At 37.3% G+C, this 25,883-nt stretch overlaps 1 protein-coding gene across 2 annotated transcripts; it reads right to left on the reverse strand.

The window, feature by feature from the left end:
- Positions 1-1,350: 1,350 nt before the first annotated feature.
- On the reverse strand, positions 1,351-25,883 carry LOC135684128 (sodium/potassium-transporting ATPase subunit alpha). Of its 2 annotated transcripts, none has more exons than XM_065199536.2 (17): positions 25,744-25,883; positions 15,821-15,925; positions 11,928-11,987; positions 11,455-11,658; positions 10,971-11,033; positions 10,409-10,594; positions 9,656-10,042; positions 8,544-8,759; positions 6,323-7,274; positions 5,897-5,998; positions 5,154-5,403; positions 4,679-4,718; positions 4,341-4,475; positions 3,811-3,941; positions 3,567-3,668; positions 3,191-3,282; positions 1,351-2,659 (listed from the first exon to the last, which is right to left on the reverse strand). In XM_065199536.2, the coding sequence occupies exons 1-17, from the start codon at positions 25,744-25,746 to the stop codon at positions 2,631-2,633; spliced, it is 3,057 nt and encodes a 1,018-aa protein (XP_065055608.1). In that variant the 5' UTR covers positions 25,747-25,883; the 3' UTR covers positions 1,351-2,630. The 2 variants fall into 2 exon arrangements, with proteins under 2 accessions (XP_065055608.1, XP_065055607.1); XM_065199535.2 differs by lacking the exon at positions 25,744-25,883 and adding an exon at positions 16,602-16,750.

Raw genomic sequence — 25,883 nt, forward strand, 5'->3', positions numbered from 1 at the left:
GCAGATGAAAACAACAATTTCGCCATGGTCTTGAAAAATACCAGGTTGTCAGTTACTTCTAATGCTAGGTAACAAGCAGCACTGGTTGTCAATTTAGATCCCTCTTTCCATCTTAGCATGCCTTTTGAATATTAAAGAAAATCTGGAGCTCATAGTGAATTGCAGTTGATGCTTCTACTGAGAAGCTTTAGGAGAAATGGACACAAGGCACAATTTTACCTAAAGAGGGCCTGGATTTTTAGATTTATTGCCAACAAGCAATCTTCAAATCATTAGTTTGTTCGCCTACATTCATATCAAGGAATATCATATTTAACCAACGGAGCAACTACCTTTGCTTGATCATTTATTGATTTTATGACATGAAGTTTTCTGAAATACCTAAAGCATTTCTTCCACCGAGCGGATTTTACCTGAAATTTCCTACTGAGATACTATTGGGGGTGTGACACCCCCCGGTCGCGACGCCCCCGTGTATATGATTGGTGGACCGTAGGACGATGCAGTTGACCGAGTCCTAAAATTTTTCAGACTGTGTCGTGACGCAACGGGACGATCTACGGGTATCTAACGGTACGATCCAATCTGCCGGTCGTCATTTGGTGAACGATGCGACTCCATAATCTTCACACAATGGTTTAAAATGCCACTCAATTTAGTCACGCCCAGAAAAATGAATTGTCACCTTCCGAGGTAATAACCCCTTGGCAAAAATTACGCCTTAGCGAAACCAAGTGAATTTTTTTTAACCTTAATGCTTGACGAATCACACCCATAAATTATTTTTCGTGTTCGAAAACAAGAAACCCTGCCTTCTATAGTATCATCTTCATAATGTGACGGGCTGACACCCAAGTCAGACATCAAGACGTCTTAAAACTTTTACACCCTAGAGTAAACTAATATAAACCAATGACGAAGCAATTCCAAATGAGAGGAGGGCTGGCAAATTGTACCCGTAAGCCTTCCGTTGTCCTTCGAGATCCTTCGTTACTCTACGTATCAATCTCTACTTGCGTTACGAAATAACAACAGAACCAATAATATTTGCATGTATGAAGAGCTCCTAGACCTACGCTTGATGAAAGATTTTGATCATCAAGCGTCATGATGATGGGCAAAGACGACCTCAAGGGGGCGTCCAGTCCAGTAAATGCCATTAGAAAAGAAACATCTGGTTCAGTTTCGGCGCTCTAATAGCAAACATGAAAAAAACAGACAATAATATCTCGCCTTTCGTAGCCTGTGTCGTCAGAAACATACATTCTAGCGACACCTTGGCAATCACAATGAGATACTTGATGTTACACAGCACATATTTAGTTAGGTGGGTACACAACAAAACAAGAATTTCCAACAACAGTGTAATATTTAGTGTCATCAACAAACCTATCCTCTCATTCTCATAATTGTCACACTGGAAACTTAGTACTCTTAACGTAACAACGAAGTATTTAAATTAAAACGAGATCATGAAACATTTCCTCATAATTGTGTGCGTAGTAGATGTGTTCCTCATAATTGTGTGCGAAAGAACAACCCTCCTACTGAATATAACCGATTTGGGACACTACTCCAACGGGGGTTTACTAATTGTCAAAATAAAAGCATAAATGTTCTCGGTAACTGAGCAGCTTTTTGATTAAATTCTAAGGAAAAGCCGAACTAGAATTGGTTCGTGAATTATTCTATTATTAAATCCTAGCGTGCTAAAGCATTCCGTGCTCTTTCATGGATGCCTAAATGGGAAAATCAGAAACTCTTTTAGAGGCGTGATAACAATTTGGGTTAAACCGAGCGAGTGCGGTTGCATTAAAAATCAGGGCTGCGAGGGGCAACAGATAAGGGGACAAAAGAGATATGGGGCGAAAATGGGTACACACCACCGGTGTTGGTTCTTTTAAGTAGACTTGCCCAGGAAAAAAAGGTTAAAGCATCGATTGGACGACAGGAAATGTGACAGTTCTGACAATCTTTCGCGCTACCACAGGATTATGTTGACGAGCGCTGAGGAGCCCTCGTGACAACCTTCAGCATGCAGCCCTTGACGAATGACAAAACAACTGTTATACGGTTTTGGATGCAAGCGAAAACATACACATTATTGCAGTCTTAAGAAATCCATCTACATGATAAAATTCGTAGTTAAACCAAGATGAAAATATAACAAATTAACAAATTCGATTTTAAAATCACTCGAGGAACAAAGATGAACAACATGGCAATTAAATATTTCGAAGTTCAGATTCTCATGCCGAGAAATACTACTGAAGATCGGAATTCGATTGGTGAAAATTTACTAACTAGGAAAATTCAGTGAGGTTAGGTAACATTATGCAAACAACTTCTGTACAAATACTAGCATGATTCATGACGAAAATGGCCTGCGAATCAAAGAATTAAAAACTTTGGCTAAACATGAAACTCGAATAAGACGAAAGTAAGGGCCTTATCATAAAAAAAGTAAAGGACTTTAATAAATGAAGAGGAATGTCTGTTTTCATAAATTATAGTCAACTTGATCTAGTTAGAAAATCAGATTTAAGATTAAGCACACGAGAACATCCTATCAATTTACTTAGGTCTGTAACATCCTCTATACAGTTCCAAGGATAACGGTTGATGAGCACTTAATAATATGTTTCTCTCTCGACCCAGCCTGCATGGAAGAAAAAAACGATTACTGGTTGGTCATACATCGCATTGGAATATTGAAAAGAAGTAAATTAAGTTGAGTTAAGTTGAGTTAAGTTGAGTTAAGTTGAGTTAAGTTAAGTTAGGTTAAGTTAGGTTAAGTAAGTAACTAACTGAGTAAGTAAGTAAGTAAGCAAGCAAGCAAGTTAATAAGTAAGCAAGTAAGCAAGTAAGCAAGCAAGCAAGCAAGCAAGCAAGCAAGAAAGTGAGCAAGTGTAATTGACAAGTCAGCTTTCTAAGGCGAATTCGAGAAGTAACGCGTTGAATCTCGAAAAACTGACGGAAAATTTATTTCGAGTGAAAAATAGCGAAATGATTTGAAAATCTCAACGACTCAACATATTCCTACTAAGAAATTATACAACTAAGCAGCCGACTTCGTAACAAAGAAGTTGATTAAGTAATTTTCTAAAAGAATTTTATAAATAATTAAGTAATTTTTAAAGACATATAAGTAAGAGTAAGTGATGTAGTAGCAGCGAGAACTGACACATACCGTGAGGATAACGACGGATGAAATATCTTCGAAGTTCGTCATAAATCCAGATGAGAAGTGAGAATGGGAATCCAGGGAACCACCAGGAAGCACTGAAATAAAGCGAGTATTGGGAATAACTACGAAGATACCCAACATTGTTGAGAACAAATGGCATTAATAAATCAAGACAGGATAGTTTATCAAGGACAGGAGATTTCAGGCAAAGAGATTAGAGCGATTCTCTAAGCATTCAAACATCTTGCACCTTTTTGGCTTGATAATGCAATGGTTGTTTTAAATTCCAAATTGGCCATGGTATAATCAATTTCCTTATTCATCAGCGATTTTCTTTGTGAAGGTGGAAATCAACGTTTATCTTCGAAGGTTTACTTACTTTAGCGGTCTCAATCTAAGTGCAAGTTGGACACCAGGCGTGTATGACAAGAAAGCAGCAAGCATTGTCTCAAAGAATATACCAAAATTCAACATCCAGTTTCTGTAAAAATAAAATAAACTCAATATAAAAAAAATAAAGAAGTAATAAAAAAATCCAATGATTCTACAGCTTTTCTTTATGAATAAATGGAGCCCTATCACACTCTCACACACATACAAACAAAGAGATGAAAAATTCTTACGTCATTCCTTGATGGAAGATTGAGAGTCGTCTGGTCTTGCTAATAATCAAATCGGCCCATTGCACAACGACAATAGTAACGAAGAAGGCAGTGTGACATGTCAATTCCAATTCTTTACGTTGATGGAAAGTCTGAAAAGAAATTTGGCAGCCTCAAGTAAGAACTCCGATAGAAAGACAGACAGCTGGTGAAGCTTCTTATTGATAAAGAGCAGCAGGTGACTTTGCTCGCGAAGAAATTTTTAAATGTGTTTAGTGAAACCCAGTTTGCCAAAAAGTATTGCAAGTAGAAAAACAATTAATACATAAGTTCACCTACGAAAAAGATTGAACAAAATGGTGTCACGAGAAGCAAATCGGTCATTGAGTAATTTAATCATTCTTCTTAAAACCTCTAGATACAATCCATCACAATGGTGATCAGATTAGCACCTCTCTCTTCGTTCAAATACATATATCTGGGACACGTTTAAGAGTTTCTCTCAACAGCTTTAGGGACAACACTGAATCGCCGGTTGCAATAGCCCTTACCCATTCAGATCCATAGCTGTCAACGACTGCATTGTTGTTTTTGTCATCCCAAGCTTTTCGCAATCCAACGAGCATGCTTGGGCGGAATCCACACTCGCCAAGAATAACAAAGTATGTGAAGAAACCAGCGGCGGCCTAGAATATAAACTATATATACAGAAAATCATTTCCAAAAAAAACCTGATAAGAAGGGGGGGTGATAAGAAGAGGGGAGAGACAAATTACTCAAACATTTAACAATTATCGTTCTAATAAATAACATAATTCTGACAAGGACCTATTCATAGTTGTGAAAGTTGTACGAAAGAAAGTTTTAAGTTCAAGTTTTAGCTACATACCTGAATCATACCAATCATACCATAAGCCAAACTGATAAGCCTACAAAACAAAAACGAACATGTATGCATTTAAGGGATTACAACTAAGAATAGACAGAACACAGATGTCGATATATGAAATAACAGTATATGGTCCTTTGTATCATAGTTGCTTTCGGACATAGTTTCTCAAAATATTGCGTGAAAAGTTGTGACAGAATGTATCTTTAGGAATTTGTATCCTTGGGTCTATATTTCGTGCGATTGTAATTAGTGCCCTGATTCTAAGCAGAGTAAATGCAAGCAGAATTGAATGCAACTATTGAATCCTTTAATTTTCTTCTCAAGGCTCTGAAGATAAAGGAGGCACGGGGAAAAATGATCAATAAATCATTAAGCCCGTTTCAATCATGAAATTGCCTTGTAGACAGCACGTCGATCATCCAGCTATGGCGCTATGTTTTTATAATCAGCACCAGCAAGAAATGGTTCTTACCTCTGATTGACAAGTTTGTCTCTAACAGGGTCCCTTGGCATTCGCTTCATGATATCAGTTTCAGCTTTCTCGTAAGCAAGGGAAATGGCAGGTACTAAATCAGTACCCAAATCAATACACAAGATTGTGATTGTTCCAAGAGGTAGTGGGATTGCCAACAAAATGAACATAAGGAATGGTGAGATCTCAGGAATGTTACTTGTCAATGTGTATGCGATTGACTTTTTCAAGTTGTCGAAAATCAAACGACCTGAAAGAGTGACGCATTATTTAGAAAACGAGAAACTACAGAAATATCCATGAACATATATATACAAGATATCTATAAAAGCAATCAAAAGAGAAATGTAAAGTGGAATTTTTCTAGCAGCAAGGTCGCAATGAAAGACTTCAGATAAAACAAAAAATTCCCAACATAAAAAGGCAACATGCGTATACACAAAGGAACTTCTATACATTTCTGATCAGTCAGGCAATACACTTGTGGCTACAAGGAGCCCAATCAGTACATTTCGACACACTCATCAACATTTCTGCTAAGCACTCATCGATATTTTAAAGGTGTCTGTTTTCCTTAAATGAGTTTACGGGAGTTTTCTGTTATTCACTGACTTTAGAGTCGGCTCTATCAGAGCTGTATTTCGGAGAGTCATCAAATGGCCCTTTCCAGAGTGGGGGGTTGGTAATCCAGAGGGTAATCTACTATTACTAATATTCTTCTACTAAAATAAGTGCTGACTCACCTTCTTCTACACCTGTGACGATTGAAGCAAAGTTGTCATCAAGCAGGATCATATCAGCGGCCTGTTTTGAGACATCAGATCCAGAAATACCCATAGCAACACCTTGAAAAATATTAACAAACTTCCTCAATAAAGATTTACACAGATGTTGATTAGACAACAGAGTTGCAAGGCCACTATCACTGCATTTTAAACGTAGTCCGTGGCATCAAAATCAAAGTGGCCCAGAGTAATCTTGTCTTTACATAGGAGCTATAAGCACGAGAACCAAATGCAAAAAACTTATGTGATGTGTTACGGATAGATCGGAAGACATTTACTAGTTGTCTGAAAAGTTGTTTCCACAAATTCTGCAGCCTTGTCGCTTTCGGAGAGCTATCCTTCACCAATCATCCTGCAAAGCTTTTAGTTAAAATTTCAACTTACCAATATCGGCTTTCTTTAAGGCAGGGGAGTCATTAACACCATCACCAGTTACAGCTACAATGGAACCGAGTCTCTGGCACCCTTCAACGATGACCAACTTCTGCTGTGGTGATGTCCTGGCAAACACGATTTCTGTATGGTGCTTCAGTAACTGATCAAGCTCATCAGCGGAGAGGTCCTTCAACTGACTTCCATGCATGACACAAGCTTTTGCCTCCTTCTTGTTCACATCTTCAACAGGGATGTTTAGTCGCTGTGCAATATCTTCAACGGTTTCAGTGCCTTCAGAGATGATACCCACACCCTTGGCAATAGCCTTGGCAGTGATAGGATGGTCACCAGTTACCATGATAACTTTGATACCAGCACTACGACATTTTGATACGGCATCAGGTACAGCTGCTCTTGGGGGATCAATCATGGACATCAAACCAACAAAGCAGAGTTTGTCTAATGGGAAGTTTGGTGGGTCATCACCAATAAACTCGTAGCCACGTGGGTATTGATCAGCTGGCAAGTAGTAATGACAGAATCCAAGTACACGTTCACCAAGACCTCCAAGTTCGAGGTACGCACTGTTGAATGCTTCTTTCATAGTCTCATCCAGTACCTGTTCCTGCCCGTTTATCAAGATGGATGAGCACCTATCCAGAATTCTCTCTGGAGCACCTTTCATCACAAGAATGTATCTTTGGTCATCGCCTTCCTGTTCATGAATCGAAACTTGGTACTTGTTGGTTGAATTGAATGGAATTTCACAGACCTTCTTGTTTTTAGCTCTGTAGTCCATGACATGGCCAAATGACAGCTCTGTGAATTTCAAGATGGCAGTCTCTGATGCATCTCCGTTGCACTCACGTTTGTAAACTGGCTTGTCTTGTTCTCCAGTCCTGAATTCTGCACGGTTACACAATGTTCCTATCCTTGCAAGTGCTTGCCATGTTTGGGATCCCTGCAGTGATTTTATTTATTGTTTACAAATACGAAGGTAAAAAAATAATAGCTTCTGACAAAAAATGCTGCCCCTACGAATCTTACTTTTACACAAATGAAGTAAAAGTGATGAAGTCAAAGAAACGATTCATTTCTTTGCTACTAGATAGCTGTAAACAGGACGTGAAAAATATCACAAAAAAATTTGGCACAGCAACTTTATGAATAAAGTACAATTTACGTTTGATTATGGCGATTCAACGGTAGATGGCCTTAGATTCTAATTTAAAAATATATAATAAACACTTTCTCGTTAGACTTCATCAATGGGCTATTTGAGAATGTAAATGGTTTCATGCTGTGCAACCAATCTTGTTTGAAGAAAGGCAAGTGAAATCACACTGCCTTTATGCTATTGAAACCTTCTCCTATAGATTCACGGAATGAGCATTCAGGGATCTTTAAAGGCATTGAGTCGTGATAAAATGGATTGGGTGTACCCTAAGTGCCAAAATAAGCTGAGTCATGGTTTTCATGACTGCGATGCTATCGGTTGACCTGGTCACATGAACTAGCCTCGTACTGATTGACAAAACAATTTCCATCAATCGCAAGTTTTCAACAACGGATGCAAATATCACACGAAACAGCAGCGATAAAGCCGGAACCAAATGACCCCCTATAGACAAGGCCTATTTACCATAACTCAATGCCTTTAAGGAGAGTTATAAAATCTTGTGAATCGACCGAAAGTTTCATCTTTGACCAAAGCGACAATGAATAAGTACAAAAAGAAGGACGGCTTAGGTTTACAGCTGTGCTTTCTAAGGTCTTAGTTACAACGATTGCACAACTTGACAATAGAATGAAACATTTTGTTTTAATTTTTAGCTTGCACCTGCGACACATCATATAAATATTGTTCAGCAAACTGTAAAACCTGACTTTAAGCCAATAAAAAAACCCAAATCAAAGCAAGTAAAACAGTGTATTGAGATATTTAGGATTCACATTATTAGCTAGATCATGCAATGAAATTAAGGAGCCAGATAAAAGAAGGATGGCATGACTGAGTACAGCTTCATTTTAAAATAAGTCGAACTTTTGGAAAGGTCCCTGTTTCTGAAACATTAAGCTTCTTCCTGCCTGAGCCATTTGGCATTGAAATTATTTCGTCATCACTGTCCAAGATGACATAGATATTGCAGTGAAGCAGGAGACTTGAAAACACAATCAAAGCTCTTGACTGAAACCAAACAGAGAATTCATGTGAAAATGAAAAGCTCACCTTATCATGTGCAACTCCAGATTGATCTTCTGTCGTGTCAGCTTCAATAATTGTGTTATCAAACCACATGTGAGCAACTGTCATACGATTTTGTGTGAGTGTTCCTGTTTTATCTGAGCAAATAACTGATGTACTTCCAAGGGTCTCTACAGCTTCTAAATGCTTTACTAGACAGTTCTTGGCAGCCATTTTCTTTGCAGTAAGTGTCAGACAGACCTTGTAGAAGAAATATTAATAAAAAATGACACAGTTCTGACAAGAAATGCATAGGATACCTTTAAAGTGCTTCTAACAGTCGTAGTGGTGGAGTTGACAACAATTTTAACGAACTGAGTTCTTGTTTGGTAACAATATTGAAATAAATAAGAAGCTACATAATGTCCAGTTCACTTTTCGCCCTCTGTGAGCTGTAAGCATGATCATAATTGTTTCTGTGTGGTTAGGCCAAATCAAATCACCGCAGCAGACAGTTTGTTATGGCAGCAGCTTTCTAACTAAAACATGTTGAAATAAACACTATTATTTTCTGGTTGTATTAGGTCTGAATATTCCTCATCATAAACTTTGCTTCCGCTTTACAATTATCATGCTGGTTCATTAGGCCTATTGTATTTACATGCTCCCCAAGCAACATCAGCAACACCTCCTGACGTCACTGGAGGCATGCTTTGTTTTGCCTCTATTCTGTGTTTTGGCACTTTCTGAGCCTTTAAACAGGATTACAACATCCTATCGTCAAAAATAGCTTAATTCATCGAAATCAGCAAAATTTCACATTGGTTTTAAAGAAAAAATGATGTGGTGATTATTGGACCTTAGAAGCACTTAAATTGTTTAGAGGATTCAAAAATCCATGACCAAATGGCAAAGTATGGAAAGGTTATTCAATTTGCCCTAGCACTTTCTACATTAAAAACAAAGGAAGCAAATTTTTTATAGTGTTAAGTAAGCAAGCTTATTGCACATCTTTAAGGCACATGCTTTGAAATCCTTAAGGGATTCAACTTGTCACCTAAGTTGTTTGCTTGGCAGAATGAGGACAGAGCTTCTAGTTTTCTTTGGTCACCAGCAACAGATATAATCGAAATTAAGGTAAACTGCATGGTACTTACAGTGACAGTGGCTAACAAACCCTCAGGTACATTAGCAACAATGATACCAATTAAAAAGATAACAGCCTCCAGCCATTCATACTGCATACTGATTGAGATGATGAAAAAGCTGACACCAAGGAAGACTGCCACACCAGTGATAATGTTGATGAAATGCTCAATTTCCTTTGCAATTGGTGTCTTGCCCACGCCAAGTCCACTAGCAAGATGTGCAATTCTGCCCATGACAGTTCTGTCTCCAGTTGCAATAACAATACCCTTTGCTGTTCCCTCTACTGCATTTGTCGAGAAAAAGGCAATATTCTTGGTCTCTAGAGGATTATCATTGGTGAACTCTGGGCTACGTTGCTGAGGCTCTGATTCACCAGTTAGAGATGAATTGTCTACCTAAAGATGGAAATAGCACCAGCTCATTGTTTTAGCTGAAAAGACATACTCTGTGTGAAGCAGACACTTGTTGATACATTTGCATGCTATGCTAGCCAAGTTTATATGTAAAAACTCATTTGCATGGCAGAAAGGAAGACAATTAAAGTCATGCTGAAAGTAAACACCCAATAAAACTTATAGATCAAAGCTTATGTGGTCATGTCTAATTGCAATGAACTGAAGGTTTTTTGTAGAACAAGTCCTGTAGCTCAGGTCACTCACTTCAACAGCAAATCCTTGAGACCATACATATCACAACCTGTAGCTGTTAAATATATTTATCATAACCGTTTTGAATTTACCAGAAGTATAAACTCTGGTTACCTTGAAACCTTTAGCTTCTAGAATCCTAAGATCTGCAGGAATCCTATCCCCAAATTTAACAAAAACTATGTCACCAAGGACAACATCTTCAGCTGGCATCACTAGTTTGTCCCCTGCTCTTAACACAAGAGCTTCTTGAGGAATCATCTTTTTGAAACTTTCCATAATCCTGGAGCTTTTTGCTTCCTAAAATGACAGAAAAACATCATCTAGAATTTATGTGCAATTTAATCAGGCAACCATATAGTATTTTAAAGTAACCTCACAATGCCAGCTTCTTCTAATGGTCAGAAGGCAAAAATTGTGGATGACAATAAAAAGGTGATTAAGTACAAGCTATGATGTGGACATAAGATATTACAAAATCAAATATAACAATCTTAAGAGGTGAACAAGTGAACTTCTAATAATAGTTTAGTGTATTCAAATTCGCTAAACGCTATACTTCCTCCAGATACACACCCGAAATGGCATGTTTCAGGAGTACTCTGTTTTAAGATTGACAACCAATTGCTTTGAAACAGTTTCATCACAACATTGGTAAATATTGAAAAAGACTCACTTGGTAATAACTGAAACATCCTGTGATAATGACTACACCTGCCAACACACATCCCAAGTAAAACTGAAAAAATAAGCAAATAAATATCAGATTCTTGTAAAACTTAATCAATAAAATGATAATTTTAACAACTTCATCAAATCAACCTGATCAATAAGATACATAACAATCTTTAATCAACTTAATACAATTAATCTAAGTCAAAGGTCTTACCATGGTTAAAGAGGATAGAAAGACCTGGCAACTTGACATAACATCAGCTTGAGGTCATACTCTCCTTAAATTCTACCCAAGCATTAAACCATAATTTTCATTAAAATTTGTTTCAGTTTCTATAACATCTGCATTCAAATAACTTTCTTTATTCCTAAAATTTAAAACAACTTGTGCAAAAAATACCACACTACAAGAACATATAGTGATATATGAAATACTGAAGACATTGTGATTAACGTGAAAAATATAAGTAGTTGAAAACACTTACTTCATCTAATGCTGGCTCTGCTTCTCTTGCAACTCTGATACCATATGCAAGGAAACAAAGTACAGCACCTATCCACAGCAACATGGAGAAACCTCCAAACAGCTGTTTCAAGAATTTGATTATCTCTGGAGTTTGTTTAGGCGGGGAGAGGGCATTGGGACCATCCCTGGCAAGAATTTCTGCCGCCCTCTCTTTTGACATTCCCTGAAAAAATTTAAAAAATGCTTTTGAGTTAACAGATATGTTGCTTCTGCAGCATGCTTTATATCACAACGATATAGCAAAAAGGAATTTCAGGCAGTCAAAAGTAAATTGACATTTATCGGCCCTAATCAAGCTCAGATAAACGTTCTTGATGATATTCAAAATATTTTACAACAACACTTGTAATTCCAGGGACACCCCTCTTCTAAAAGACAGGTTCTTCAAAACTTGCAAAAGCCACACAATTAACAAAAATAAATCCTACTCACAGTGTCGACATCTGCTCCAAGTCGGTCGACCAGTTCCTCAATCGGGACTTTGTGATCATCCTAAGAAAAAACAGACTAATGTTAAGCAATAGCTAAAACAGGAATAATACCAAAAATGGATAAAACACAAACCAACATAAAAATCATCCACAAGGTGACTTCTTAACATTTGATAGCCAACAAAGAGAAAGAGTGTTATAACAGCATGTAGTTAATACTAATACAAATCATTCACATGAGAAAAAATTACAATACTTGAAAAATTATTAAATTCTGCAATTAAGAAGTGGTTTTGTGCCATTACTGAGGGGGTTTCTGGTTTATTCATTGATATCTCCTATTAAGACAGCTCAGCATATCAAATGACAATCTGAAATTTCAAACGATCACAAGATTACCTTTCATGAGCCATGAAGGAATTTCGAAAAAAGGAAGTCCTTGGTAATGTTTTTGACAGACACTGACAGATAGTGGTAGACACATAACCAAATTGGTTTTCAATTTCTCCTGACAAAAATTGATGGTTTTTGAGAATGGATGATAGTTTCACAAGGAACTTGAAATCATCCATCAAGTATATTTTGCAAGTAGCAAAGGTTCTGGTAGTCTTGGTGCAGACTTAAGGGAACTGTAGCAAAAAAATTTTTTAGCAAGAGACTTGTCAAGTCTGCAGACAGGCTAGGGTCTGGAAATTTATTTCAAATCTTACAATATTTATTCTGAATCATCATTACAGGCAATTATTATCTGGAATAACCTTCAACTACAAAATAGCACTTCTCAGCAACTACTTTTAAGTCTGAACTATAATATTTACTCACTTTGATAGTGTTAGGAGCAAGTAAGTGGAAATTTCAGTAATTTCTATTTAACACCTTGAGACAAGAGAAGCACCTTAAAATATGGTAGTATCTTCTCCTATCTGATAGGAACAACATTCTGTCAAATAATATGCAAGGCTCCAAATAACAACATCTCATCAGTGTTGCATTAGTTTTTCATGAGTGGGTTTCACTCAACAAAAAAACCAACCTTACAAATTGTTTAAATTTTAAAAAACAGATTTTTCCATCTTAATTACAAGAGACACAAACCTTAAACATAAAAAAAAAGATTTTCCTGATTCACTTTTGAAAAACCTAATTCGGACATTGAGATTAAAAGTTATAACTACTTTTACAGCTTCATTAATACCAACAACCCATCCTCTCTTGTAAAATACAATTTGTAACTTTAACAATCTTAATTGTTTGAGTATTATTTTCAGAGATTAATTGTAAGCCCCTGTAAAAATGCTAAAATTTTCAGCCTGCATTGTACTGGCACAAACAATCAACACAACCAAATTTTCAACTATTGATAATTATAGAAGCTGATAGATCTAAAGTATTGTAAAGGCTGGTAGAAACCCAGTCCTTCCTATGATTTACTGTTATATCATGAAATTTCAACAGCTGCACTCCTGACAAGGTGACTTCACATAAGCTATTAATGAAATATTGCAGTGGATAGCCTGCACTGCATTCCACTCTACAAATTAACTGATAGTATTATGAAATACTCAGCAGATGTTCTGTAACATGGTTCTGATCTTCTAAACCATTCAATTTTTTATCCTCTAAGGTCAATAGAAATCCCAGCTTAATCCATAATCTTGCAAAAAGAATTTTGTTAACAATATCCTTGGCTGAAATAAGCTTATGCTACTTTACATGCTTAAATGTTTGAGTCACATTAGGATATGAAAGATCAATTAATGTGGCTGGTTAGGACATGCTACAGCAAGATGCCAGAAAACTTTCCACATTTTCATGAAAAAGAATAGCTTTAAACATCAATTTTGATTCTTAAAACATTCACAATAGAGAAAAAAGAATAATTTCATCCATAATTTATTGTGTTTTAGGAAGCGTAATACTTCTTGCTTTCAATCAATAGACATCTGAAAACTTTTCTCTCATTCTGCCATGTGTCAGGCATAAAAACGGTAAAATAGTACCTTCGAAAGGCAAAAATAAAATTTATATTTTCTTTACATATTACTTGTCACACAATTTCCAAAATAATCAAAACAGTCCGACAACAGTGCATTAACTGTTGTCTTACTTCACACTAATTTTTTTATATTGCAGCTATTATGAATAATAGGTTGCAACAAATTTAGATACCTAAATGGTAGAACACCTTGGATATTTATATATAGATATGTAAGCAAAGTCTTCAAGAAACAAAAACAATCAATGCACAAACATCAGAATATGGAAACCATGTGAAGATGATTTGATCCAAAAAAACAAAACAAAGCAATTGGAGAAAAACCACCTTCAAACAGATACTTTTCTGGCCCTTCTCTCTAAAAACTGTTATAATTTCTTTGCCAAGATCTTTGGAAATGCCAGCAATGTTATTTAAAAAGTTAAAATGAATGGATCTATACCAGTAGGTGCTATCAATTTCCCACAACAATGTGTTGTGCTGTGCTACACAGAACATTTGAACTGAATTGACAAGAGAAATACATTTTCAAAGCAGCTCTTGATGGAACCAAAAGAATATTAACAGAAGAAATGAAATATCTGATTTTTCCACAAGCGACATAACAATGGCTATCAAATTATACCAAAAGTAACAAAAGATTTGTTCCCACCATGATGATCACAGTTAAGTCAACATTTGTCATGAGATTTAATACATATACAAGTATACCTACATAAAACATTCCAACACCTCAAATTCACACGTATGAATCCACAATTCTACATGCACTGCAATTCTTAACTTGTTTCCAAGTGTCTATTTTATCACACAGTAAAGCTAACTGTTCCAACAAATTAAGAATAACCAAAGGCTATGAGAAAAAATGGAACAAAAAAAGTTACACCAAATGAGGCTTCCTATACTTTTCTTCTAGACATAAGACAGAAAATACAGCTGAATCTATTTGTGGCAAGAAATGCATATGATAAAGTTTCTATTCTATTATTTTTAATATCTTTCTCTTTAGGCTTTTTTGTCTTTAAGGCCTTTACCATGCTCTTATACAACACTTTCGGAGTTTTAATGTTAAACTTAACCCCAACCTTAGTTAAATCCATTTACAATACCAAAAACAGGTGTCCCCTATACTGAAGTGAGTTATAGGAGAAAATGGTAACTGTTATTTTAGCCGACAATAAGTTTAAATGTGCAATGAATCAGTACCAGTCGAATATGCCTACATACACTATGAATGAGCAACTGGTAGTTGGAAAAAGCCTTGTAAAACTCATCTTACAACATCATCGAAACGTGTGTCTTCGACGAGCTTTCTGTATGTGAAATTTTTTTCAAATTCGATCGCTGGATATAGGTTGTTGTAAACGCGGAAAATATGGCCGGCAAGGTAGGATTCTGTTTGCCGTACGAAATATCAAAAGATTCGTTGAAATTGTCAGTTCAGGCCAAAAAATGTATTTTTAAAACTGATCAGGGAACGGCAGTTGATGGCGTGATAATTCCAGCGACTTCTGATTCCTTTAGGCACTCGGCAAGGCTTCGCGTCCATAATCGGGATAACTGAATTACCTTTACGCGCTCGAAGGGGGCGGGTGTCGTTGAGGGATTTAAAATAAAAGCACGAACCTTTGTAACTGGTTAGTCTAAAAATGCATAAGGAAAGCCATAAAACAATTCATTAGTTCATGCTTCGATTAGTGCTTTGTTAAGGTTCAGTGAAAATGCGAGAAAATGAGCTAGAAACCATACGAAACAGGCAGAACTCTAGGGCGAAATGTGCACGTTAGTTCTACCTGCATGTGAAGCTGATCTGAATAGGGGCCTGTTTGTTCAAAGCAAGAAAGGAAGCCCACATGGAATTGAGAAAGAAACACTAGGCGCTCAAAACATCTACTCACAAATTCAATTTCCTTTTTCAAATCATCTAACTCTGCCTTTTTTGACTTCTTCCCCCCAGTCTTGCTGTCTTTGATCGTCACATCGTAGCTGTCTGAATTACCAGGCTGTGAAAATAAGAAAACGATTAATCATATAACTGAACACACCAGAATTATTATCAATAGTTGACGAGAAAGAAACGTTTTCTGAGCACAAGTTTCTCAACAAGTTAAAAAGTTCGCTTGACTTTTGAAGTAACAAAAATTGACCTGAGAGCTAGCTTAGGCAACTTAGCCCTTTACCTACGATTTTCTATGACCGACATAAAGCATTGATAAAGTCTTTTCTAAAATCACATTGCTGCTTTTCGCTCAACGTTTCCTTAAAATTCATCTGCAAGAGTACTTAGCACGTCAAACATGCACCGCACCTCCCACTTAATTTGAAACCACCTATGAACTCATCTCAATTATAACTTGTTGGGGCATTTTGTTTCTCGTCATTAGTTTCATATAATATTGAAAGAAATATTTCCATTTTTTGAATGAAGGCAAACCAGAACATGAATAACTGTTGCGATGCTGGTTGTGGAGCCGGTTGATATTTCGAAATGTTTAGCGCCCGTCAATTTAGTCCGGTGTGCTGTTACGATGCGAACGATGGATACAGGCCAAAATCCGCTTTAATACACACAGATAGCCACAAAAATTGATGATGCAGATCCCATGCCACATAAAAAACTGTCAATGTTTGGACAAATTCGTATGCCGATACTTCTTTACGAGCAGTGAGTGAACAAACCTGGGCATCCTTTACATCGGTTGACGCCATTTTCCTGCACCACCCGGTCAAGAGAGAGCAACATGCACAAGCTCTCAGCTATAAATTATTCACCTTTAACACGTGAACAAAAAAATTAGGATAATATATTCCAAATCCCGCAGATTTCACGCAGCTCTATAAGCCGCAGATTAAGCGCGTCAGAGGCACCAGACCGACACAGGGAAAGTTTCCTTATCTCAAACAAACCAACTTTGTTTCTAAATTGGCCTGATCAGATCTTGCTTTTGCAAAGAATTTGAAATAGAATAAAAACACAAAATATTTCCCACATTTTTCAAGAGCCTGAAGGGGCTGGTAGAGTAAATCTTTTTTGTTCACCCAAGCCCCTTCGGGCTGGCGACGCCATGTCTGAATTACACTGATTTTGTCTTAACTACAAAGATTTCGTGGAATTTCTGAACTGGAATGTTGACATTATACTGATTTTTGTACCTTGGGGGTGGGGGGGGGGTAACTCTAATGCATAGCTGAAGGGGGTTGTGCCGCCCATCTCGGCTAGCCCTCGGTGGGTTGGAAACTAATACTCTTATTCAAGGCCAAGAGTGTATTGCTATGCAAGAAACAGGAAGGGAGAGGGGCTCAAAGAAAGAAGAAGTTTTCGGAACAACATCTAGAAGAAGAAAAGGGGTGCTTTTGGCATGGGCAGCCCCTAAGCTCCTGAAACCACTAGCCATTTCCCTTTTTCCTTCTTTGTCCCAGTGTTGATTGGTATTTTCTGAGTTAGCAACTACCATAAGTATGCTGCAACGCAGGGGCAATCGAAAATAGACATTGTCACAGAGTAAGGACTCTCACTTTGTGACATTGTATATAATTGCTTTTGCATCTTTTGCATCGATCTCGGGGAGCTTTTCTACGCACCCTTTTCAGCAATATGAAAGCCCAAAGCAATTGATTTAGAATGCAGTGCATAAAATAACCAGAATAACAAATTCAAATTTCTAACTGATGCAATTATCCTTTATTTTTGTCCGAGCGACAAATTAACCCATGCGGAAAAAAGAAAAGAAAGTGAACAAAATGAGAATAAAGTTAAACTCTTTTTAATCTTTTTTATTCAATAAGCTTTTTACTTTGCATATTTAATGACCCGATTATTGGCACATACAATTAAATTCAAATCTGGCTTCGGAAAGACAAGATGAGGAAGCTTACAGTGAATTTCAATAGTCAACAGAAATATTTCGTTGTTGCTAAGATACAGGATTTTATTCTAGTTTTGTAAAGAACAGAAAACCGGCTTGGCTGGTACATTAGAATAGCCAACATTAGAATGGCTCGTATTTAAATCAAGTGGCAAATAGCCGTTTTTATAGAGAGAAACTGCCCTGAAGATGTCTCTGCCTTTTCTAAGCTGTTTCTCAGAAATGCCTAGCCTGTGTTCAGACCCGGCTGCTTTTACGTTTCTCGAACTTCCTGGCTACCTTTCAGTTTCCGTTTATTCATGCTTAGTATCAGTGCAAAATTGGCACTATTTAATCTTATTCATTGCAACCCTGATCTGACATCCAATGTGAGATAGAATCTAGCATAGTATAAATAATCGTTCAATCGTTCGTAGTGTACTGTACAAGGACGCTGGACCACATTTTGGGGTGGTGGGGTGGCGGCTCTAGACAAATTGGCAACTTTATTGTAGTATATCCACCATTTCCTTGATGCCACAACCCGAATTTCATACTTCAGCAAAAGTGAAGGAGCTAAAGCCCCCAAACCCCTCCCCCGGGCTCTGCCCTGCCTACTGTATACAGTTAAACGCTTCCTTTCTTTATATATTGACATGGGGAAATCGTTGTCTTTCGCTTGTTATGACATCTTACCTGCAGTGCTGTTTAGTAATTTGAAATGTATAGTAGTATGTATGTAAGAAATATTGTAAAAATTCTATATTCTAGCAATGAAAATAATTGGTCCTCAATAAATGCAAGGACACAAAGACCATTTACAATTTGAAGGACACAAAAACTTGAACACATCGTCACCATTAAGTTAAACTTGCAGGGGTCCAATATATTAGTTTTCTTAGTTTATCAATCAATATTAACAACGTTTCGTGGTTTCGACAAGAATTCGCAATCCTTCATATGTTAAGAATTTGTGACTCAGCACTGTGGAAAGTTTTATTGCGCAACAAGACTGTGGTTTTCCCGTTATTTCTCCAGTAATTTTACAGGGAGTGTTTTGCCGGGTACAAGACTTAGTTGAGTTTCAGTTTTCGCAAGCATTGGTTTAGCGGTTGAAACGTAATTCGAAAGACATTGTTAACCTTTGAGAAATGATAGTTTTCCAACGTAGATGATTTTTAGCGCGTTTTTTGTAAAGAGTTAAGTAACGGTGTGGAGGTTAGAGAGATGCTATAAGCATGAGCTCCGACGCAGGTTGGAAAGTGGGAGGAGAGCAGGGGAAGATTTAATAATCGTTCACAGAGAAGGAGAAGAGGCCTAAGCTGAACACAAGCTAAATGAATTGAATTTTCGAATACTTGAAGGAGATAACTTTTTGGAAATAATTGGTGTCATGGAAACCATAAAAGAAGACGTGTTATCAAGTAACCAATCCCTCCAGAAGAAAGAAAACAGGATACGATTAATTATCATCATTGCTTTATCTTTAGTAACCGACTATTCTGTAGTTCTGCTCTGTAGTTCATTTCAGTAGCATAACGCCATTAAGGGTAACCTTTGTTCAATAACTATAGTCATCCGATCAAAGCGGCACCAAAATATGTCTACGCCAATGTTTTTGAGAATTCGCTCGAGTTTACATTGTATTTAAATCTTTAAAAGTCCTACAAAAAAAGCTTATAACCCATTTCCCCCTAGTTTTCGAGAAAAATTTGATGTTTCGTATATTGCTATTTTGTTTGCCATTCACTCCTGGGGCTGGGCTCTATGCATGCACTACACCACTTGAAGGGTCCTTCTTGCAGCCATTTTTTCATGGGATCAAGGTGTCTCTTTTACAACACTGGTTCAGAGCTTTGTAGGTCATTGAATAAATGTGACCTGACATAGGAACAACGTAAAAAGCGGCTTTGGGCATGGAATACTTGAGCATTGCAACGTTTTACGTATGACTTTTCATATCCTCTCAGAATTCAATTTACATATCTTTATTTTACGATCACTTAGATGGCGAATAAACAAATCTGGTATCAGGTTGTAGAGGGCTCGGGGAGCACCATTGTTAAAATTAAGAGGGATTTAGTGGTTTCCAGCCCCCCTCCCTTATAAAGTATATATTTGGTTAAGCGAATTCCTTACTTGCCAAAGTGAATTAAAACTTTATTATGCTATTGATTTTCCATGAATGATCAATTTCAATTAGCATTTTGTAGTCGGTTAATGAACTAAATGAGATAGATGCATAACGGTGAATCTTTAAAGCACTCAAAGGCAAGTATATAGGGTGTGACCATGGGTGTGAACTTGGGTATGCTCCTAGAAGTTTCCGCCAGCACAGTCCCCCCTTCCTAATGTTTTAGAATGGCACGCCTGGTGAAGATATCTATCTGTATTCCAAGAGGAAAAATTTTAATTTATCGAAATCCGTTAAAAGATAAAATGGGAGAGGTATATTTTCATTGACCTGGAACACTGTATTGTGTGATTTGGTGGCCCAGGAATAGATTCAAGAGATTCAATGGATTAAAAAAATGGACATTGTTCATAAATGATTAAAAAGTGGACATGTCAGACAGGGATGAGACTCGCTTTTCGCTGGAACAATACGCCCTGTGCAAGATACGCCTTTATGCGAGATACGCCTTGTGCGTGAAACGCCTCTTGAGAGTGGTTGGACGTCTTTTGAACATTGTATGCATCCATTCTATCTGAAAGTTTTTAAACTCCATGTGTGCCAAAATGGTTCGTGTGCTAGCGTTTTTCTGATTGGCAATTTTTCGTTCATAGCTGGGAATACCTTTTCTTTCTTGATCCTTTCAGACCTTATTTCGACGTTCTAAACTCTGAAGAGTGCCAGACAAAAAGCTTAAGTCATCTTGGGAAATGTTGGCTTTTCCAGAGCCATTATGTGGTGTCTTTTTGACCGCGCTTGTTGGGCTTTTTCTGCGAGCACTTCCAATCTAAAAAGTTTGAAAATTTGGTTTAAGACTTGATTTTGACTCTCGATAAGGCCATGTGATTTCCCTATGGCGTTAAAAGTCGTATTCTGTTGGTGTCTCTGGCATCTTTCCTTGTCGTCTTCAGGGCGAAGATGTTACGATGAACATATTTAACAAGGTATTCAATCCAAGAAAGATTGTCTTTCATAAAAACACGTTACAGTGGTCTCAGCAATGTCAAATTAAAAATCTCATTGAGGTAACGGTTCAGTATCTATTTGCTGTGGTTAACGGCTGTTGAGAGAAAAGCTTTACCGACAGGGCAAGAAATATCACATTTCCAGAGTTGTGCAGGAAATTGAAATTAGATATACATCACGAGTCTTATTGCTTTAAACTTTATCTGACAAGAACATATAATCAAATTTGCAGATAGTAATAGTTCTGTTCATTGGTAGATAGACTGAAATGTGATTTAAGCTCTAACTATATTTTGGGCATGTCAAGTTCACGTAGGCTGAGGGTAGGGTGTTACTGCGTGGTATGTCGGTAATCGTGAACCAATCGGGATATCTCCTTCGCAGCGACTCCCACTTTGATTACAGCGGCATACTTTGTAGTGACTCTGCGTAGGCCTGTTTACGTTAATTTTTCCTTCTCATTTATTCCGTCATTTTCCCACATTCTCACATCGCAGCACAGGCATCCTCTATGTCACTCTCATTTCGCGGATTCGCTAATTCCTATTGTTTACTTAATATTTGCCACGTTATTCAATTTACTCCTCACCTTTACTCGCCCTTCCTATCCTTTGTTTTCCTTACATCATTAGTGTTAATTTCAGATATTCATTTCTGTATATAAGCATGTTAATTTTTTGTAAGTCAGTTCATAGTTCAGAGTTCAGTTACAATCAAGCAAACACTGTCTCTCTCTCTGGCTCCGTGTTCTCTGTACGTAAAATAAGATGCGACGCAAGTTGGAAATGACACGTTAGTCGATGGATGGAATTATTAGTGAACGAATCGCACACAACAATGTTCAATTCTCGTTTCACTAAAACTTCTCGTTCTGATGTTTCTTGTGCTTAAGCAATTAGCCATCTTAAAGGCACTAAGTTTACGGGCACTAACTATATCTATGGGTTGAGCTCTTTGGAGATCTACCGACCCAGGCTCCTATAACGCGGGAATATGGTTTTACTTATGGATCATGATAAACAAATAATGGCTAAAGATAATCCTTTCCCTTCCCATGCATGAAAATAATTTTAATTCATTGGAAACGCCGAGCTGCAAAATTGTTTTCTCTTGGTTGTTGTATGGAGAACTATCTGAGGCTGAAAATGCAGACTTTTGGCAGTCTTTTACTTTCCTTATTGACTCATCAAAAAGAGCATTATAGCAATAGTGGCTGGGGAGTTATAGGTTCTGTTTCACAGCATTTATGAAATGTACTTCAATAAGAAATTGCTTCTAGAAAATTATCCTTTTACGAAAACTTTGGATGTAAGATAAACACATTCGTCCACGGTTTAAGACAAATTCTTTCTGATGTATGAATCTTATCAGATCGATGTATGGATCTCATTTCCGCTCATTTAAAAATATAACGTTTTTGCGGCGGTACAAAAATTGAAAATGGCTTCGAAAAAAGCAAAAATTTCGCCACATACTAGGAGTAACCTAGGTGTATAAAACATCAGAATAACGTCCCTCAAAATTCATCCATAAACCCAAATCAAATTATTGCTTATTTGTTCTTGTCAATGCACTTTTGAAACATTTCTATTTGTGATTTTCTTTTCTTGACTATTTATCCCAGTTTTCATAAATTATGTTGACCAAACCCCGTGGCCAGGGGCGCAGTGGCTGGGGGGCAGGGGGGCAGCCGCCCCCCTGGAAAATTTTTTTGTCGGATAGTCGGAAAATCTAACGTTTGTCGGGAAATTTGAAATATTAGAAAAAATGTAAGGTTTTCATCGATCCTGTCCAAAAAGTCGCATATTTTTTAAACCTGTCGTAAAATAGGGCATGCTCAACCCTTCTTACGTATTTTCATTAGAGTATTTATCGGAATTATCGCATTGCTGGAATTTGTAAAGGAAATTAACGCTCTGGTCTCAGTTATTTTATAAACTCCTATTTTCGACAGATAAAATTCAACTCAGTTCATTTCGAAATGAATTCGCTGGTGTTGTAGAAGATGCAAAAAGTTAATATTTTCGCCATGACTTGGAAGAGGAAAATTTTGTCGAACGATGAATACTAGTTGCAGTTTTGTTTATAGCGATTTATATTTGGTAAGTTTTGTTAGAATAAAGGCTATTGTTGAACTTAAAGGTGTATAATGAACGATCCATTCGTTAACGATTTCCAGATCCATTCGTGATATTGTAGTATCAAGTGTTGCAATATATGCAGCAAGGGTAATCTTCAAGGAATGTATTTAGAAAAAATTTGTCGGAAAAATCATAGTTTTATCGGAAAATCTTCAGCTTTGTCCCCCCCCCAAAAAAGTTAACTCCCACTGCGCCCCTGCCCGTGGCTCTGGTGCGCATGCCTCGCCAGGTAAGTTGTCCGCCGGACTTTTCAATGCATCAAAGCAACAGCCTCTATGAATTTATAAACAGTCAGATTCTGTGTCAAGTAACTATGGTTGGAGTACCCCTCTCCTGAATGTACTGGATATTGGCTCATTTCTTGCTAACCCCTCTTGTGATTCATCCGCAGAACTTAGCAGAAGAGTTGGTTATACTATCAATAATCAATATATGAATACATTGAGGTATTTATAAAAGTACTAAGTGCAGAAGCATACAGACTTTTGTTGCACGAGTGATCATTGATCAAAATTCAAAAGAAAGAGGGTGGGGTGGAGGTATTGGTGGGGATAGTGGTGGTAGAAGCAGACAGAGACGAGAAAAAGCTAAACTCAAATAGACATTGACTTGTCAGGTAAGCATTGAGGAAGTGATAGTGCGGAAGTGGGCACCATCTTTTCCTTTTGAAGGTGCATCACTCACGTCTGTCCTAGACTCATAGTTTCCATTTGAATCCAAGGCCAAATTATATCTGAAAGCTTACGCTTGGGGTGCAAAAAAAAGGGTCAATTACCGTCAAAGCTCCACTAAGCCCCCGGGAGGCTTTTTCATTTTTTCAATCCTAGAGGGTGGTTTCAAAGAGAGGGGGCTTAATAGAGAGTGGGGGCTTAATAGGGTATATTAAGAGTAGGGGTTTAATAGGGTATATTTATGGTATATGAAAATTTTTTATCAAAAGCGTTTAGACAACAAGCTTAAGACTAAGCGACATTATCAATAACAGCATTAAGTAGAACTGCAATAGAATTTAAGTAAGTATTTTAGCTCAAGATTCATCCTGTGCAAGAATACCAACACAAACGTCTTGCATAAGTGTTTGCGTCGCGTTGCTAGGCCGTCTGCTTGACTCACACTGATTCACAGATTTAAAACATTTTAAGTTGAAACCACAAGTCTGCATGGCCGAGCTCTTGACCAACATCACCTGGTCGTTCAGGGATTAGTCCTGCCAGAGGGTTGTGAGAATTTCGGCTCACCTTCCTAGCTAAAACCAAACTATGGAGAAATCGACTTTGCCATATCACGCCTCCGCAGAGGTTAAAGATTGGTAAGGGGAACTTTTTAGGTCACTGTTACTTGACACATTTTATAAAGCAGCGTTTGAGGAGTCCCCCGGGAAGTTGTAAATTTGAAAGATCCAAACTATAGCAGTCTTTGGAAGAATCCAAAATAATCTATGCGAATAGGATTTGTTTATATAAAGTCTGACCTTCTACATAAATAAATTCCTTGTACCATGAGTTCTCTTAACAAACCTGGTGAAAGTTGGTACATCTACGACATATTTAGTGAATGAGAGATAAGCCAAAGAAGGTTAAAGTCAATTAAACAGCTCGTACAGTGTGCTACACCTTGCGTTTTGGTTTTGCTCTATAGTGTAAAGCTCAAAATTTACAGAGATAAAATCGAAAAACCCAACAGGTTACTTCATCATTAATTAATGGCTGTCAAAACACGGATCAAAGATTCGTGCTATGTCCTATAAAGATCCCTTTTAACTCTACGACATTTAACGATGCAAAAAAACTTCAAACTTCAAATTTTTTTGCTAGAGTAAGGAATTTAAGCTCTCTTTTACTTAAAGTTATGTAGATACTATAGTTAGAACGGAGAAATATTGAATTCATCTTGCTTCAAGAAATTCCTCAATGCAGAACCTCTCAAGGATTGGTAAATTTCACAATTGAACTCCTGGATATGCTTAAGTTTCCTAGACATTTTTCCATTACTAAGAATACCAACATTCAACACCTTTGGATCCCTAAATGCATCACGATCTATCTTGAATTAGAAAAGGAGATACACTTAGATTTAAAGCTCATCGAAAAATGTTACGGATATTTTATTAGGAATGCAGAAACATTTCAAACAAGACACAAGCCAAAATGCAGCAATGGTTACCTTTGAGATTCAATATGATAGGAAGGTAATTTTTTTTAGGTGAAAAACTTTTCAAACTTAATCGATAAACTTCAAGACTTGCAGTAGAGCTAAAGATCATTAAAGACAGTAAAAATCTCTGAAAAATATTAGACTAACTGATTAACTTGCAATCTACGGTTTAATCGGGCACGATATGTGAATGTGTGTGCTCCTATGGAGACAGTTTCAGTGAAACTTGATTAAACCAATCGCGCTTCAAATTTCATGGTCAGCCTGAGGAAATTTTGCGGTCCAACGCAAAGCAAGACCTGTCCATTCTTGCATTTTTCACATGAAAAAGCGCTGCGTGGAATTGAATGAATAGTGTCCCAGCAATGATTGCCAAAGCCACCATTTCAGAGACTAAAAAATGGGAAGAGGAAAATTTTGTTGGGCCGTTGGAAAGCACTAAAATGCTTTGTAAAGAGACGGCAGAAGATGAGGTCTTAAATGATGAAGATGGATGAAAGGTATATATAGTTGCTGACCGTAGCAATGTGAGCTTGACTTACCATGCCGCGATCTCAATGACTCTTGCCTTATTCTTGTCTACTGATGTCCAAATTAACCCGTTGGCCTTCTGAAAACCAGATGGCTTGCAATTAAAGATTCTGTAGCATTGACGATCCCCTTAAAATGAAGCCTGCAAACA

Source organism: Rhopilema esculentum, chromosome 21 (assembly GCF_057945365.1).
Source record: "Rhopilema esculentum isolate cy_ngs chromosome 21, ASM5794536v1, whole genome shotgun sequence".
In the NCBI taxonomy this organism is placed as follows: Eukaryota; Metazoa; Cnidaria; class Scyphozoa; order Rhizostomeae; family Rhizostomatidae; genus Rhopilema; species Rhopilema esculentum.

What these genes read in the sequence shown, in the direction of transcription:
- LOC135684128 (XM_065199535.2), bottom strand. Translation starts at nt 16,631, where the DNA reads ATGGCGTCAACCGATGTAAAGGATGCCCAG. An exon ending in CAGAGCCAGCATTAGATGAA is followed by an intron (nt 11,034 to 11,454) that starts GTAAGTGTTTTC and finishes TTATTTTTTCAG; the next exon opens with TTTTACTTGGGATGTGTGTT. An exon ending in CTTAAAGAAAGCCGATATTG is followed by an intron (nt 5,999 to 6,322) that starts GTAAGTTGAAAT and finishes ATATTTTTCAAG; the next exon opens with GTGTTGCTATGGGTATTTCT.